General features: G+C 28.7%; 1 protein-coding gene across 1 annotated transcript in view; it reads left to right on the top strand.

Moving 5' to 3' along the window:
• Vps11 (vacuolar protein sorting 11) overlaps positions 1-9,991 on the top strand; it is a 20,828-nt gene extending 10,837 nt beyond the window's left edge. The window contains exons 13-21 of the mRNA XM_014431244.3: positions 1,282-1,395; positions 3,295-3,506; positions 4,928-5,100; positions 5,345-5,543; positions 6,391-6,486; positions 6,598-6,685; positions 8,346-8,478; positions 8,783-8,860; positions 9,325-9,991. Coding sequence (XP_014286730.1) covers positions 1,282-1,395; positions 3,295-3,506; positions 4,928-5,100; positions 5,345-5,543; positions 6,391-6,486; positions 6,598-6,685; positions 8,346-8,478; positions 8,783-8,860; positions 9,325-9,647 — 1,416 coding nt within the window. The 3' untranslated portion in view covers positions 9,648-9,991. The remainder of the gene's footprint in view (positions 1-1,281; positions 1,396-3,294; positions 3,507-4,927; positions 5,101-5,344; positions 5,544-6,390; positions 6,487-6,597; positions 6,686-8,345; positions 8,479-8,782; positions 8,861-9,324) is intronic.
• Positions 9,992-12,655: the final 2,664 nt, after the last annotated feature.

Here is a 12,655-nt window from a genome sequence, read left to right as displayed (position 1 = left end):
TTATTTTCTGCTGTTTTTCACCAGAGAAAAAATAATGCATAATCACTGAACCAATACTTGCAATGAAGCTGTGTGGTACAGTATTTGATTTTTTACTTAGTTGTGTTTTGGAGACAGTATTGTGCTCTGACATTGTGATTTTATCTCCTGTCTGGTGTCAAATCAAGGTTGATGTAGGAAGTGTCTGAACTCCCTCTTTTCTGACATCCTACATATTTTCTGTTAAGACCAAGTTTAGTGTTCTATTTATTACGATTTTGAACTAGATTTAAGAATTTTCTTAGTAGACTAGCTGATTAGTGTGGACATTTCCCAGATTTTATTATATTAGGGATTCAGCACAACTTTAGTTTTTTACATTTAGTATTATTTTTCCGTACAAAGATTAAATACATTAATTTAGTAACCTATTAGTACAATCCAAATCTAAGTAAAAAATCTACAATCTACCATAGAATTAGCCTCACTTGTTCCAGTTGCAATAGGTTACTAATTTATCCCTGAATATCAAATATTATCCAACAATTGGTTATTATTAATTTTTTTAAATCTACTGTTGCCTTAAAGTCAGATTTTAACTACTAAAAACACAAAGGTTCTTAATCCATGTATTTTCCCTTCTAGAAAGTTTCAGGGATATGTCTCCATCTTTTATACACGATTACGTCTGTAACCCGTAACTTAATTTGTAATCTTAAAAACTACAGTAGAGTTTTAAAATTTATGAAAAAAAAATCAGACGATGATAACAAATTAATTGGCTATTACGTTGTCACTAATACTAAATATTATTTATCAATCGCTTATTACTTTTCTCTAAATAACAAATATTATTCAACAATTGTTTATCACTTTTCCCTAAATATCAAGTATTATTCAACAATTGGTCATTACATTTTCCCTAAATAATTAATTATTATTCAACAATTGGTTATTATGTTTCCCCAAAATAGCAAGTATTATTCAACAATTGATTATTACTTTTCTCTAAATACCTAGTATTATTAAAAAATTGGTTATATTCTTCATAAATACCCAATCTTATTTTACAATGACTTAAAGTGCTTAAAATGATCCATCCACCTTTGTTATGATATAGTAATATACTATATTTTATATCCTAGCCTATTTTTATTCCATTCTAACGAACAAATTCCAATGATGTTGCTATCTTAATCACCTGGTGAGATTAAATACTCCTATCTAATATTTAAACAAATTGTTTTTATGTTTTAAATCTTTCTTATAAATGAATTTTATATTTATGACTTGATGTTTTAGAGTATGTTGGATGGCTATACCAAGCAAGTACAAAGATCTTCTCCTGAAGACTTTATTCACTACTTTTTAAATAATTCTGAAAAGTTGGTTGATTTTTTGGAACATCTTATTCAGGTAAAAGCATTTCATTATTAGTAATTGTTTGTTTTGTGTGGGAGGATTGTAAAAGTAATATAAGTCTGAAAATGGCCAAAGTAAGTTGTGCTTTACATGCTATCGAGCACTTTAAAATTATTACTTGGAATATTTTTACCCCTTCTCTAAATAGTTCCTTTAATCTACTGGAGAAACATGTGTTTTATTAGAAGAATCATGTTGGTTCCAAATTGTTCTAAAGTATGTTACATGCAACAACCTATTGGGGCCATTCACTCTAAAAACTGATTTAAAAAGTCTTAAAATAAAGTTTAAAGGGTCACATAGATGAAAAGTAAAAAAAAAAAATAATAATAAATAAATTATGAAGAAGATAGTCAAGGTTTAGGTCTACTAAACGATTTCTGTTTCTCTTTTGACCGCAACCCTGACCATCTTCTTCATAAGTTGAAATTATACGGTCAATTATTTGTATATATATAAGAAAATAAATTATATTTACCACAACCAGTAATACTTAAAAGGATGGGAAAGGAACATTTGATCTTTTAAGTAACAATAATTTTATATCTCTTTCAAAAAATTAAAATATGAACGTAGCGCGAGGAAACAGTTGTACTAGGATTTAGTTGGATTTTTTGTTTTACTGACTTGGAAGAGAAAAGCATCTAAGAGATATTACTGTTGTGAAGTAGGATGAAACCACTTCAACTCGGTATACCTACAGGAGAAATGAGAGTGCCTAGGAAATCGTAAAATAAATCTTATGAAGCCATTTTTGTTTCTCAGTCTCATCTCTAGCCCAGCAGATAGCCCTCTGTAGACCATGCAATCGTAGTTGAAGTGGAGAAAAATGAGAGAGGAGACCAGAAACTGACGGGTATTCTAAGGAGTGGACTCAGGGAATCTTAGGAATTGTTTAAGTTGTGTTATAGATTTATGGTTATCTGGGAAATATGATTATTCTAGGAGAGTTGCTGATCAGAGATGACTCCGAGATTGGTTACAGTGGAGTAGAAATTAATTGGTTGATTATTGGGGTAAAGTAATGGAGGAAACAAGGGAGAGGTTTAGTGCCCATGTCTTAATACTATTAATGTCTTCTTGTATCTTTTGGGTGGGCTCAAGCATCTCGATATAATTTATTGTGGAAAATGTATTGTTAAATTTCAGTAGTGTCTTCATTGAAGGAAGTGTATATATAATTAATTGATTTAATAGTCATTTATATAATAATTATTTATATAACTTAAATTTTATATTATTTTTATAATTGTATTATTACTAGTATAACTACATTTATAATAAAAATAAAGTTTGTTCTGGAGATTCCTAAAAATAATTAATGTTCAGCTATTAAAACTCCTTATTGATTATATTTTAGAATCTTTAGAAGTGATAATTGAAAATCCCCATCATTCTTGTTAGGTAAATTCTATCCACTTATATTCAGTGAGGTTTAGGAAGGCAGAAGCTTGAGGGACCAGCACTATCAGATTCATAAGCTCAGTTACCCACCCCTCCAATTCCACGCTCGGCTCATCTGCCTTTGTAAACCTCACTGATTATAGTATTAAACAAGTGGAGGGGGAAAAAAATCAAAGTTTTATTAGTATTTAGGTTCATATATATATGTAGGTATAAGGTTGGAAAGAAAGTTTTTACGGTTTTTATGTTTACTTTGTACATTGTAAACAATTTTTTATTTTGATTGTCGAATATTATCTTCAAATATATCTTGCATTTTAATATGGTGTTATTCCTCTTTGAGTTATGAGTAAACGTTAATTGAGTCTTATTATACTTAACTAAAATCTGTTTTCTGTAGATACTTTGTTTCCAACCTTATACATTTTAAAATAATAATATTAACTTTTTCTAAGCAATATAATATCAAATTTTATTTTATTTGTCCAGACTCCTATGAAATGGAGCCCTCAGGTTTACACCACTTTATTGGAACATTACTTGCAAATATGGGGAAATCAAAATGACCCAAAGCTTGAACAAAAAATCATGCATCTTCTTGAATCTCAAGATTCACCTGTCGATAAACTTCAGGCACTTATTCTTTGCAAATATGCTAATTTCAAGAAAGGACTTCTTTTCTTGTATGAACAAAATAAAATGTGAGTTGCTATTCATATTCATATATAGAGTGTGAGGTGCTATTCAGTTATTCTCTATGAAATATTTAAATATTTTTGTTAAAATAATTACCTGTTGTTTTAAACTACATATTATTTGAATTAAATAACTTATTATCAGATAAAAAGCTTAAATTAACATTATATTGACTTTGTTTATATGAGAGGTAGCTCAGCGATATTCTCCTTTCTCCCAAGCCTGGATTTGAATCCAGATGTGACAGATGATTATTTATTCTGTTAAATGACATGGGTTGATACTGTGGGTTAGGGAGCCCTCCTGGGCCACACTCTGCCTCTTAAATTAATTGATTAATAATCAATTAGAATAATTAATTATCTATTACTGGAGAAGAGGGATAGCTCAGTGAGTAAGGCAGTGTGTGTTTCTTTCTCCCAAGCTAGGTATTTTTATCTGGCTATGACAGGTAATTATTATTCTGTTATATCAGCCATGATTTAACACTAGGGTACATCCAGCCTCTGTAAATTGGCTACTATTAATTGGGGGGCTGAGCATGATATTGACCAAATTTCTTGCACAACTGTTGTTATAGAAATAGTACCTCCTTACCAAAACCCTCGTTGGACTAAGTGGTACAGGTTTTTTAAAAATATTATTTATTAACTAATTTAATGTAATCATCACATTTACTTACTGAGATTTATTTGTGATGGACTTTACCATTAAACATATGCACATATATGTGTGAAACTAAATTTTAAATTTAAAAAACAAAACTTTAATGTTTTGTTTTAAAGTCACATTTACTGATACTAATATTAAAGATTAATAAGAAAAAAATAAAAATTATGCAGTTAATTTAATTAAATTAAATACACAACCTGGTGTGGTAATGGTTCAAGTTACCTATTGTTGCAGTTATAAATACTAAAAAAAAAAATCCATTTTTAAAATACAAAATAATGTAAAATGTTCAATTCTGAAGCCAATTATTCAAAGCCAAAAAATGTCTTCAAACAAGAGATAAAAGCTTGTTAAGAGCTGGGAATAAGTGTATCAAGGCTAACAGAAATAATCTTAAAAATAGATAATATCTTTAAAGCTTATTTTTCTGTCTTGCGCCTCAGTTTTTCAAATTTATTATTTCTATTGAAACTATCTACATTATCCAGGACTCTACCCTATTCTCTATATCACCATTGAAGTTTCATCACAAACTATGCATAATTAAAAAAATTAAAAATCACATTTTTGGATTCGACAGTACCAAATTTAATTTAAACACAAAATGTATAAATTAAACAAAATCCTGAAAAGCTATATTTAGATCATTTATTATTGCAAACTTCTTTTAAGTTAAAGTTAATGGAATAAACAATTTTGATGGTATGGTATTTTTTATGTGAAAATATTAAATACTACTTTTATTCTGTTCTAGGTATGAGTCGATTTTGAAATATCACATTACAGCTGGGGATTACAATGCAGTTGTAGTGTGTTGCAGAAGATTTGAACATCAAAAACCTGGTTTATGGATCCAGGCATTATGGGCTCTCTCTAGTCAACATCCTGTCCCGTCTAAAGAATTATCAGAGATTCTCCAAGTTATTGGTATTACAGTTTTATCGTTAATATTGGAATTCTTGTTAGGTTATAGGGTAGAGGGGAGAAACCTTCAAATAAAAAATTAAAAACTTAAATTGTTTTGTTTTAAAATAACATTTGTTGATACTGATTGGCATGTTCCAATGACCACTTTTGACCATCATAATTTTTCTCAATTATTAACTAGAATTCTTGTTTTTAATATTTTTGGTTTATAATTTTTTTATTTTAATCTAAATGAAAATTTCAGAAAGAAATAAGCTTCTTCCGCCAATCTTAGTTATTGAAGCTCTTAGCAATTCTTCTGTTAAAATTGGAAACGTCAGGCCTTACCTAAAGAAAGTGATTGAAGCAGAATTAGAAAAAAAAAATGAGCAAACGGCCAACATTGAAAAATATGATGGTGAAACAAAAGAAGTGAAGAAGAGTATTGATGAATTTAAAACCAAGTATAGTACTTCAATTTTAACCAATATTGATAGTACCCTTTTCCGTTAATCTTTAGTGCTTGTTAGAGTTGGCCATCTATCTCGTTAATAATTATTTTTATTGTAAAATTCCACACAAAGTGTAATTTATATTATCTAAATATGTTTTATTCATTGCAAGGGCATGTGTAGAAAACTTATTTTTTAATCAGTTTTCTAAATATTTATCACAGTTAATTTCCTTAGAGATGACTAAACCATTTTTATTTTCCATATTTATAGATAAATTTGCCAGCATTATTAAAACTACTACTTCTACAAAAATAAATGTCTTAAACCACTTTACAGTATATTAATCTAGCTTTAATTTTAGTACTAATAGCCATCTGTACATCTAATGGTTTTTGAGATATAGATTTCCCAAAATAAATTCATCAAATGATTTTTCTGTGCATTTTTTATGAAATGTTGCATTTTAAAAAAGTCTCGGGAACTATTAAATGTAAATATCTCTTTTAGAGCTCATATGTTAGTAAATTTACTCTTCTTTAAAAGCATGTTCTATTAGGTTTTTTGTGTTGTAGGTATTTTTAAAGATAAATAGCTTCAAATGATTTTTTTTTTAACGTTTTGCAACACCCACCATTTTTTATTCCTCCTAACTATGGTTGGCAGACTCACCAATTTTGACTAGCGACTAGATATATTTTTCATTAAAGTAATAAAAAATTGAGGTGAAATAGCTCTGTCTTTTCTTCTCTTATATTACTATTTTTTCTCGATTATATTACTTTCTTTTTAGAAATATGAATTGTATAAAAGTTATCTTTTTTAAAATTATTGCTCTATATTTTTATTTTTTTTTCAGACCAGTGATTTTTCAAGGTTCACGATGTGGTCTGTGCAAGAAACAATTGGAGTTACCATCTGTACATTTCCTGTGTCAGCACTCATTTCATCAACAGTAAGTAACTAGGGTTATTAGTATTTGAATTGGAATATACATTTTTTTTTTTAATAACATCCTAAAAGTAACCATTAAACTTCATTAATATCATCATTAAAAATGTTTTAGCTGCGTTCAGAGCTATGCTGAAAATGATGATGAATGTCCTCCTTGCTTAGAAAGAAATAAGCAAACAATAAGTGCTATAAAAGCACAGGTAACATTGAAGTATAATTATTAATTTATTTTTTATAATCTGAATTATTTTTAATTTATTTTAAAAAAATATATATTTATAAAATAAATAGGGAATAAAGTTTTGAAAATAGAAGTTTCAGCCAGTACTAATGAATATTCAGTTTGACATAAAGAAAATTGGTAGGTCAAAGGGTTGATGGGAGGATAATATATCTGATCTTGAAACTGGAATATCAGCAGATTTTTATGAAAATGATCTCTAAAATGGCATCTCATTTAACACTCTCCCAGTATTGACATGACATTGTGAAAATAGAAGGTAGAAATCTACTGAAGTCAACTGTAGTAGAAACAATCCCCCAAAAGTGGATTGCTCTTTTGTTGTTGACAATATCCTTGTCCAATGTTTAGTAGAAATCTATTCTCATTCTGTTATGGCACCAGATGTTATCCAAATTGTATTTATTTATGAATATTTAAGTTAGTCTAATATAATTATGTTTCAGTTCAGTATTAATTTTTCCTATACCTAATATATTTCATAATCATGAGAGATAGTTGACCGTGGATGACTTATACGAGGAGAAGATGGTTGGGGGTGCTGTCAAAATATAAGACAAATAAGTTGAAGTAACTTATTTAATCGTGCCAATATTTCGGCCAGGATTTCTAGACTTCATCAGGGCTAAGAACTGAACAAGATAACAACATATGAATACCAATAATTCTCTTACCCACATTATTAGTTATGTTCACCATATATTATTATTGTGGTTTTTATGGTGGTAAGATTATATGATTAGCAAAGAGACTGTTTGAAATGGGTTTGCCACTGTCAAAATTTTTATTTCCCTAGTATATTTATTTCAAATTTATTTTTATTTATAATTCACTTAATGTTTCATTATTTTACATTTGTTTTAGTGGCAAACCCATTCAAAACCTTTCGCCATATGATCAATTACTAATAATTAATAATGATGAACTAGGTGTTTTTTTCGTTGTCTAAACAAAACTGAATATTTCTGTTGATAATAATTATGAATGTTTTGTTCTATGTTCAAGTGTAAATATTGTTGTTTTGACAAATAAAGAGCGTATCTAAAGATTCATCTTTATCGTTACAACAGGAACACACAGTAAATTTTCAATTTTTTTTTTTCTAATCATTTCTTTTGTTAAACTTAACTTATATTTTGCTTCTTCATCTAATATTATGGTTATATATATTTTCTTTCTCTCAATTTTATTTTTTGTTTCCATAATTTTAATTTATTAATAAACTAAAATATTCATATTTCTTTCTTAACTTCAATTTTTTATTTTATTTCCTTAATTATGTTATATTACCTACTTTTTTCAAGTACCTATGTATACATTTTATTTTCCACTTCTTTCATCACTTTAATTTTATTAATTCCATTCTGTACAATTATTTATTTATGTCATTCTGTTTATATTTTATTTTTTATTTTCTGTATTCATTGGTTGTTATCTTGTACTGTTCTTAGCCCTGATGAAGGCTAGAAATTCTGGCCGGAACATTGGCACGATTAAATAAGTTACTTCAACTTATTTGTGTTATATTTTGACCGCTACCCCCAACCATTTTCTCCTCGTATAATATATTTCATGTCAGAATTATTTTGTATTATATTGAATAATTTATTTTTTGTCAGGAAGAGAACAGGAACTTACAAGAAGTATTTCATAGCCAGTTGGAAGGAGCTGAAGATGGTTTTTCATTGGCTGCAGATTATTTAGGAAAGGTTGTGTTACGAAAGATGAGCAGTGTCTCTGGTGGATCTTCAAGTAAGTAATACATTCTTGCAAAAGTTAATAATGATGTTCGTATGGTACAATATTGATTTGGCACCTTAATATGTAAATAAATAAAATATTTAATAATAATTTTAACATATATCTCTTAGTTTTTCCATTTCCACATTTGTGTAGCTACTTATTTCATTTCAGCTTTTCTGCACAAAAATAGCAAATAAAAAAAAAATCTACCAATAATAAATTTATGTTGATGTATTTTTTTAATTATTTATGTACAATATTGGAAAGTAACAAAGTATATATTTGGTTTTAAAAATGTTTTCCTTTTTTGCAGTGACAAATATTGAAACAAATCTCCTGCCAAACAAGTCTTCAGTAAATGATAAGTACTCTCGGCAGAGAGTTGAAGAAGGTTTGTTTTTAATTTATTATCTATTTATCTAATATATTAACTTAATAAAAATGTTTCTTTTAGAAAATAATTTGTTATAATTATGCAGATTATTTGTTTAACTGTTGACTGATTTCAATCTAGTTTTTAAAAAAATAGAAGCTAAGGAACAATCAATAAATATAATTATTTCTGTTTTTAAGCATTCAGTTAATCAGACAATTTTTTCTACTTTTTTCTTACAATTTTTTTAGTAACTATTTTTGTTACTCAAGTAATTAGAAGAAATCTTCAATTCAATCACGTTCTTTATGCAAAAAATACAAAAAATCTGATTTGGTAGTTAGCTATAAATAGTTTGTGATTAATGATTGCTATTTAATATTATTTTATTTAATTGGATTTTGTTACTATTTTAATTTCTAAATTATTTTCTTTTAAATGTATGAAATATAACTTGTTTTATTTTTTCTCCCTAAAAACAGTTCAGTCACGCTCTAGTAAAGATTCATACCATACAAAAAGAGATTGGAAGGTTGAGGATACAAAAACTCTCTTAGCATCGAACTTGAGGTACCAGGATGAGTACATCCCTAGAAACGATGTGCCTGAAATCAGAGGGAGAGATGAAAGAATCACATCTGCGGTCACTTCAGCTAATCCTTTCGGTGATGAAGATGATTCTACTAACCCATTTGCCGATGATCCAACTAACCCTTTTAATGAGGAAACTTTAAATCCTTTTGAAGGAGAACAAGATAATGAGGCTGATGATTACGACAAGAATTTAAATCCATTTGCCAATTGATGGGTTATTTTTATTAATTTATTCAATATTATTAAAAAAAAAAAAAAAAAGATTGTGCTTTTGCACATGGTTTCTTTTTTGCAATATTATATATTATTATTATTATTATTTTGTATATGTAACCAGGTTATGTATTACTGTATATTTTACCTACCAAATTTCAATGTCAGATGATAAATTACTTATTAATAATATAACTATTTATATTTATTATGAATTATTTTACATATTATATTCATTTACATTGAAAGATGTGATATGTAGATGTAAGTTGATCTGTTTAAAACTATTTATTATAATTTTTTTTTTGTTTTTTAATTAAATCAATGTTTATTAATGCCATATAGATGAAAAATATTATTATTTGTTGAGTAAAATTCATGTTGTTTTTTAATTACCACTATCATAAGGTTGAGGGTTAATCCCAAATCTAAGGTTTCTATTTATTTTATTTTATTTTTTTCAAAATTACATTTACTTTCTGAAATATATACATAATTTTAAAAGTTGAATATTTTTTTACTTTCGAATTGTTACATACAACTACTACTACTTGTCACTTAATACAATACGCTTTTGAAGTCTTTGTGACAATTTTGTGTCACATTCCATGCCATGTCCTTGAAAAAGTGACTATTATTTTCAAAAATTTCAGGTTTTAAAATTATGTAAATATTTTAGAAAATAAATAAATGGAATTTTGTATTTTTAAAAATAGAAGACCTAATTCTTTGGATCTCTTAGTACAATTTTTTCAATTTGGTATATTTTTGAAGAATGCTCTCATTATGTATCAGCTTAAAACAATACAGGAAAGATACCTATTGCACTCTAAATCCTAACAATGAAAATAGTTATAAAGGCCCTTATGTGCATTATGACCAGGAGCCTTTTTGTCTGTCGAGAGAGTTCTATTATATAAATTGAGAGACATTTTTTGTTATCACATAATGCTAATATATAATTTCAAACAGAATGAAATTTAATACCTAAAGGGAGGAGAATGGTTTGGTGCTCAATGTCCTGACATAAGATGGCTGATGATGGCCCCCTCATCCCTAGCTGTAAGAAATGATGTTTTAATATTGAACATTGATATTTTAAAACATCAATGTCTCTTTATTAGTTCCTACAACCACTAATGACTGTTGGGAGCATGCATAGTGTGTTTTTCCTTCCCCAACCTTACACTGTGAATCCTCCTTGGATAATCAGGGCCCTGTTTCACAATGAAAGCTAATATTATTAGTTCATAGTACAAGAGTATAAACTAGTGTGGTAATAATACTAATACTTATTTTTTTCATGATAAGGATGACTATTAGTGATATTACACGAATTAAAAAATACTAAAGTACAAGTTACTATTGTACAAGTCTGCATAATTAAATTAAGATGAATCTACAAGACTAATAGTATTACTTTGTACTTTATCATGAAACAGGGCCCAAAAGTCGTTGGAACAGACCTTATGTTGCTGAAATGGTTGTACAAAACCATCGACGTATCTTTGGCAATGTTCTGTAGCATCGATATTTTAATAATGAACATGTATATTTTATAACATCGATGTATTTTGTTGTCGAAGTAGCATTCTTAGTTCCAGCAACCACTTCTGACGTCCGTAGCATGTCTAGTAAATGTTTTTCCCCTCCCAAACCCTATATTGCTCATACTCTGTGCAGTTCTGGATAATCAGAAGTTGTTGTTGAAACAGACCTTATGTCATTGAAATGGATGGTAAAAACATCGATACTTCAATATTGAACATCGATGTTTTGCTGTCGATGTCGCATACCTAATTCAAACACAATTGATATCATGTTAATTAACATTAGTTTCTTGTCAATGCAATAACTTTAAACTTGATATTTTTATTATGAGAGATAGTTCACCGTGGATGACTTATACAAGGAGAAGATGGTTGGGGTGCGGTCAAAATAAAACACAAAGAAGTTGATGTTACTTATTTAATCCTGCCAACTTTTCGGCTAGAATTTCTAGCCCTTATCAGGGCTAAGAACAGGACAAGATAACAACCAATCAATACAGGAAATAAAAAAAAATTCTTTTCCACTTCTTTTATCACTTTAATTTTATTAATTGTATTCTGTACAATTATTTACTTTATGTCATTCTGTTTATATTTTATTTTTATTTTCTATATTCATTGGTAGTTATCTTGTTCTGTTCTTAGCCCTGATGAAGGCTAGACATTCTGGCTGAAACGTTGGCACGATTAAATAAGTTACATCAACTTATTTGTGTTTTTATTTTGATTGCATCCCCAACCATCTACACCTCGTATTTGATAATATTAATAACTGTATTGTTTTAATGGAGAGTGTGGTGGCACTGTGGTAAGGCGCGATATTACAAACTCCAAGGACCCGGATTCGAATCCGGCTAGACAGAAAATTGTTTTCTGTTAAACTGGGTTCTGGAGCCCTCCTGAGGTCCATCTAGCCTCACAAATTAGGTACCCTCAATTGAGTAAAAATCTGGCAGTTGAGCGTAATTCTGACCAAATCACCTCCTTGCACAACTGTTGGTCAAGTAACAATACTTCCTTACAAAGTGCTGTACCCCTGACCAGTTATAGTGGTACAGATTTTAATTTTAATTGTTTTAATGAATAAAGATTAAATAAGAGTTCTCTGACACATGAAGCGTCTATCAGAGCCATTGTCTAGTTGGCTTTACATTCATGGTAGTATCTCTACCAGGAAATTTCACTTCAACAATCAATCCGAAATTGATCCTCTACTTTAAAAGAGTTGAATGAGCAAGCACCTTTTTTCTGGATCAGATAACTACCACTATTTGAGTACAACTGTGATTATATTTCTCAAATATCCATTGGGTTTCTCCTTCTTTCCTATTAAACTATAGGCTTACTCTATCGGACACAAATGCCCTTCCACAAGGATCTAAGGGCTTTAATATGAAATGAATGAAATGAAAAAATAACTTTATTGTGGGACATATGTCCCCTAAGAATAATTACA

This window comes from Halyomorpha halys, unplaced genomic scaffold, assembly GCF_000696795.3.
Source record: "Halyomorpha halys isolate HHAL.00 unplaced genomic scaffold, Hhal_1.1 Scaffold954.1, whole genome shotgun sequence".
Classification (NCBI taxonomy): domain Eukaryota; kingdom Metazoa; phylum Arthropoda; class Insecta; order Hemiptera; family Pentatomidae; genus Halyomorpha; species Halyomorpha halys.
The sequence above is the reverse complement of the archived record's forward strand: the minus strand, read 5'-3'. Positions and strand labels throughout refer to the sequence as shown.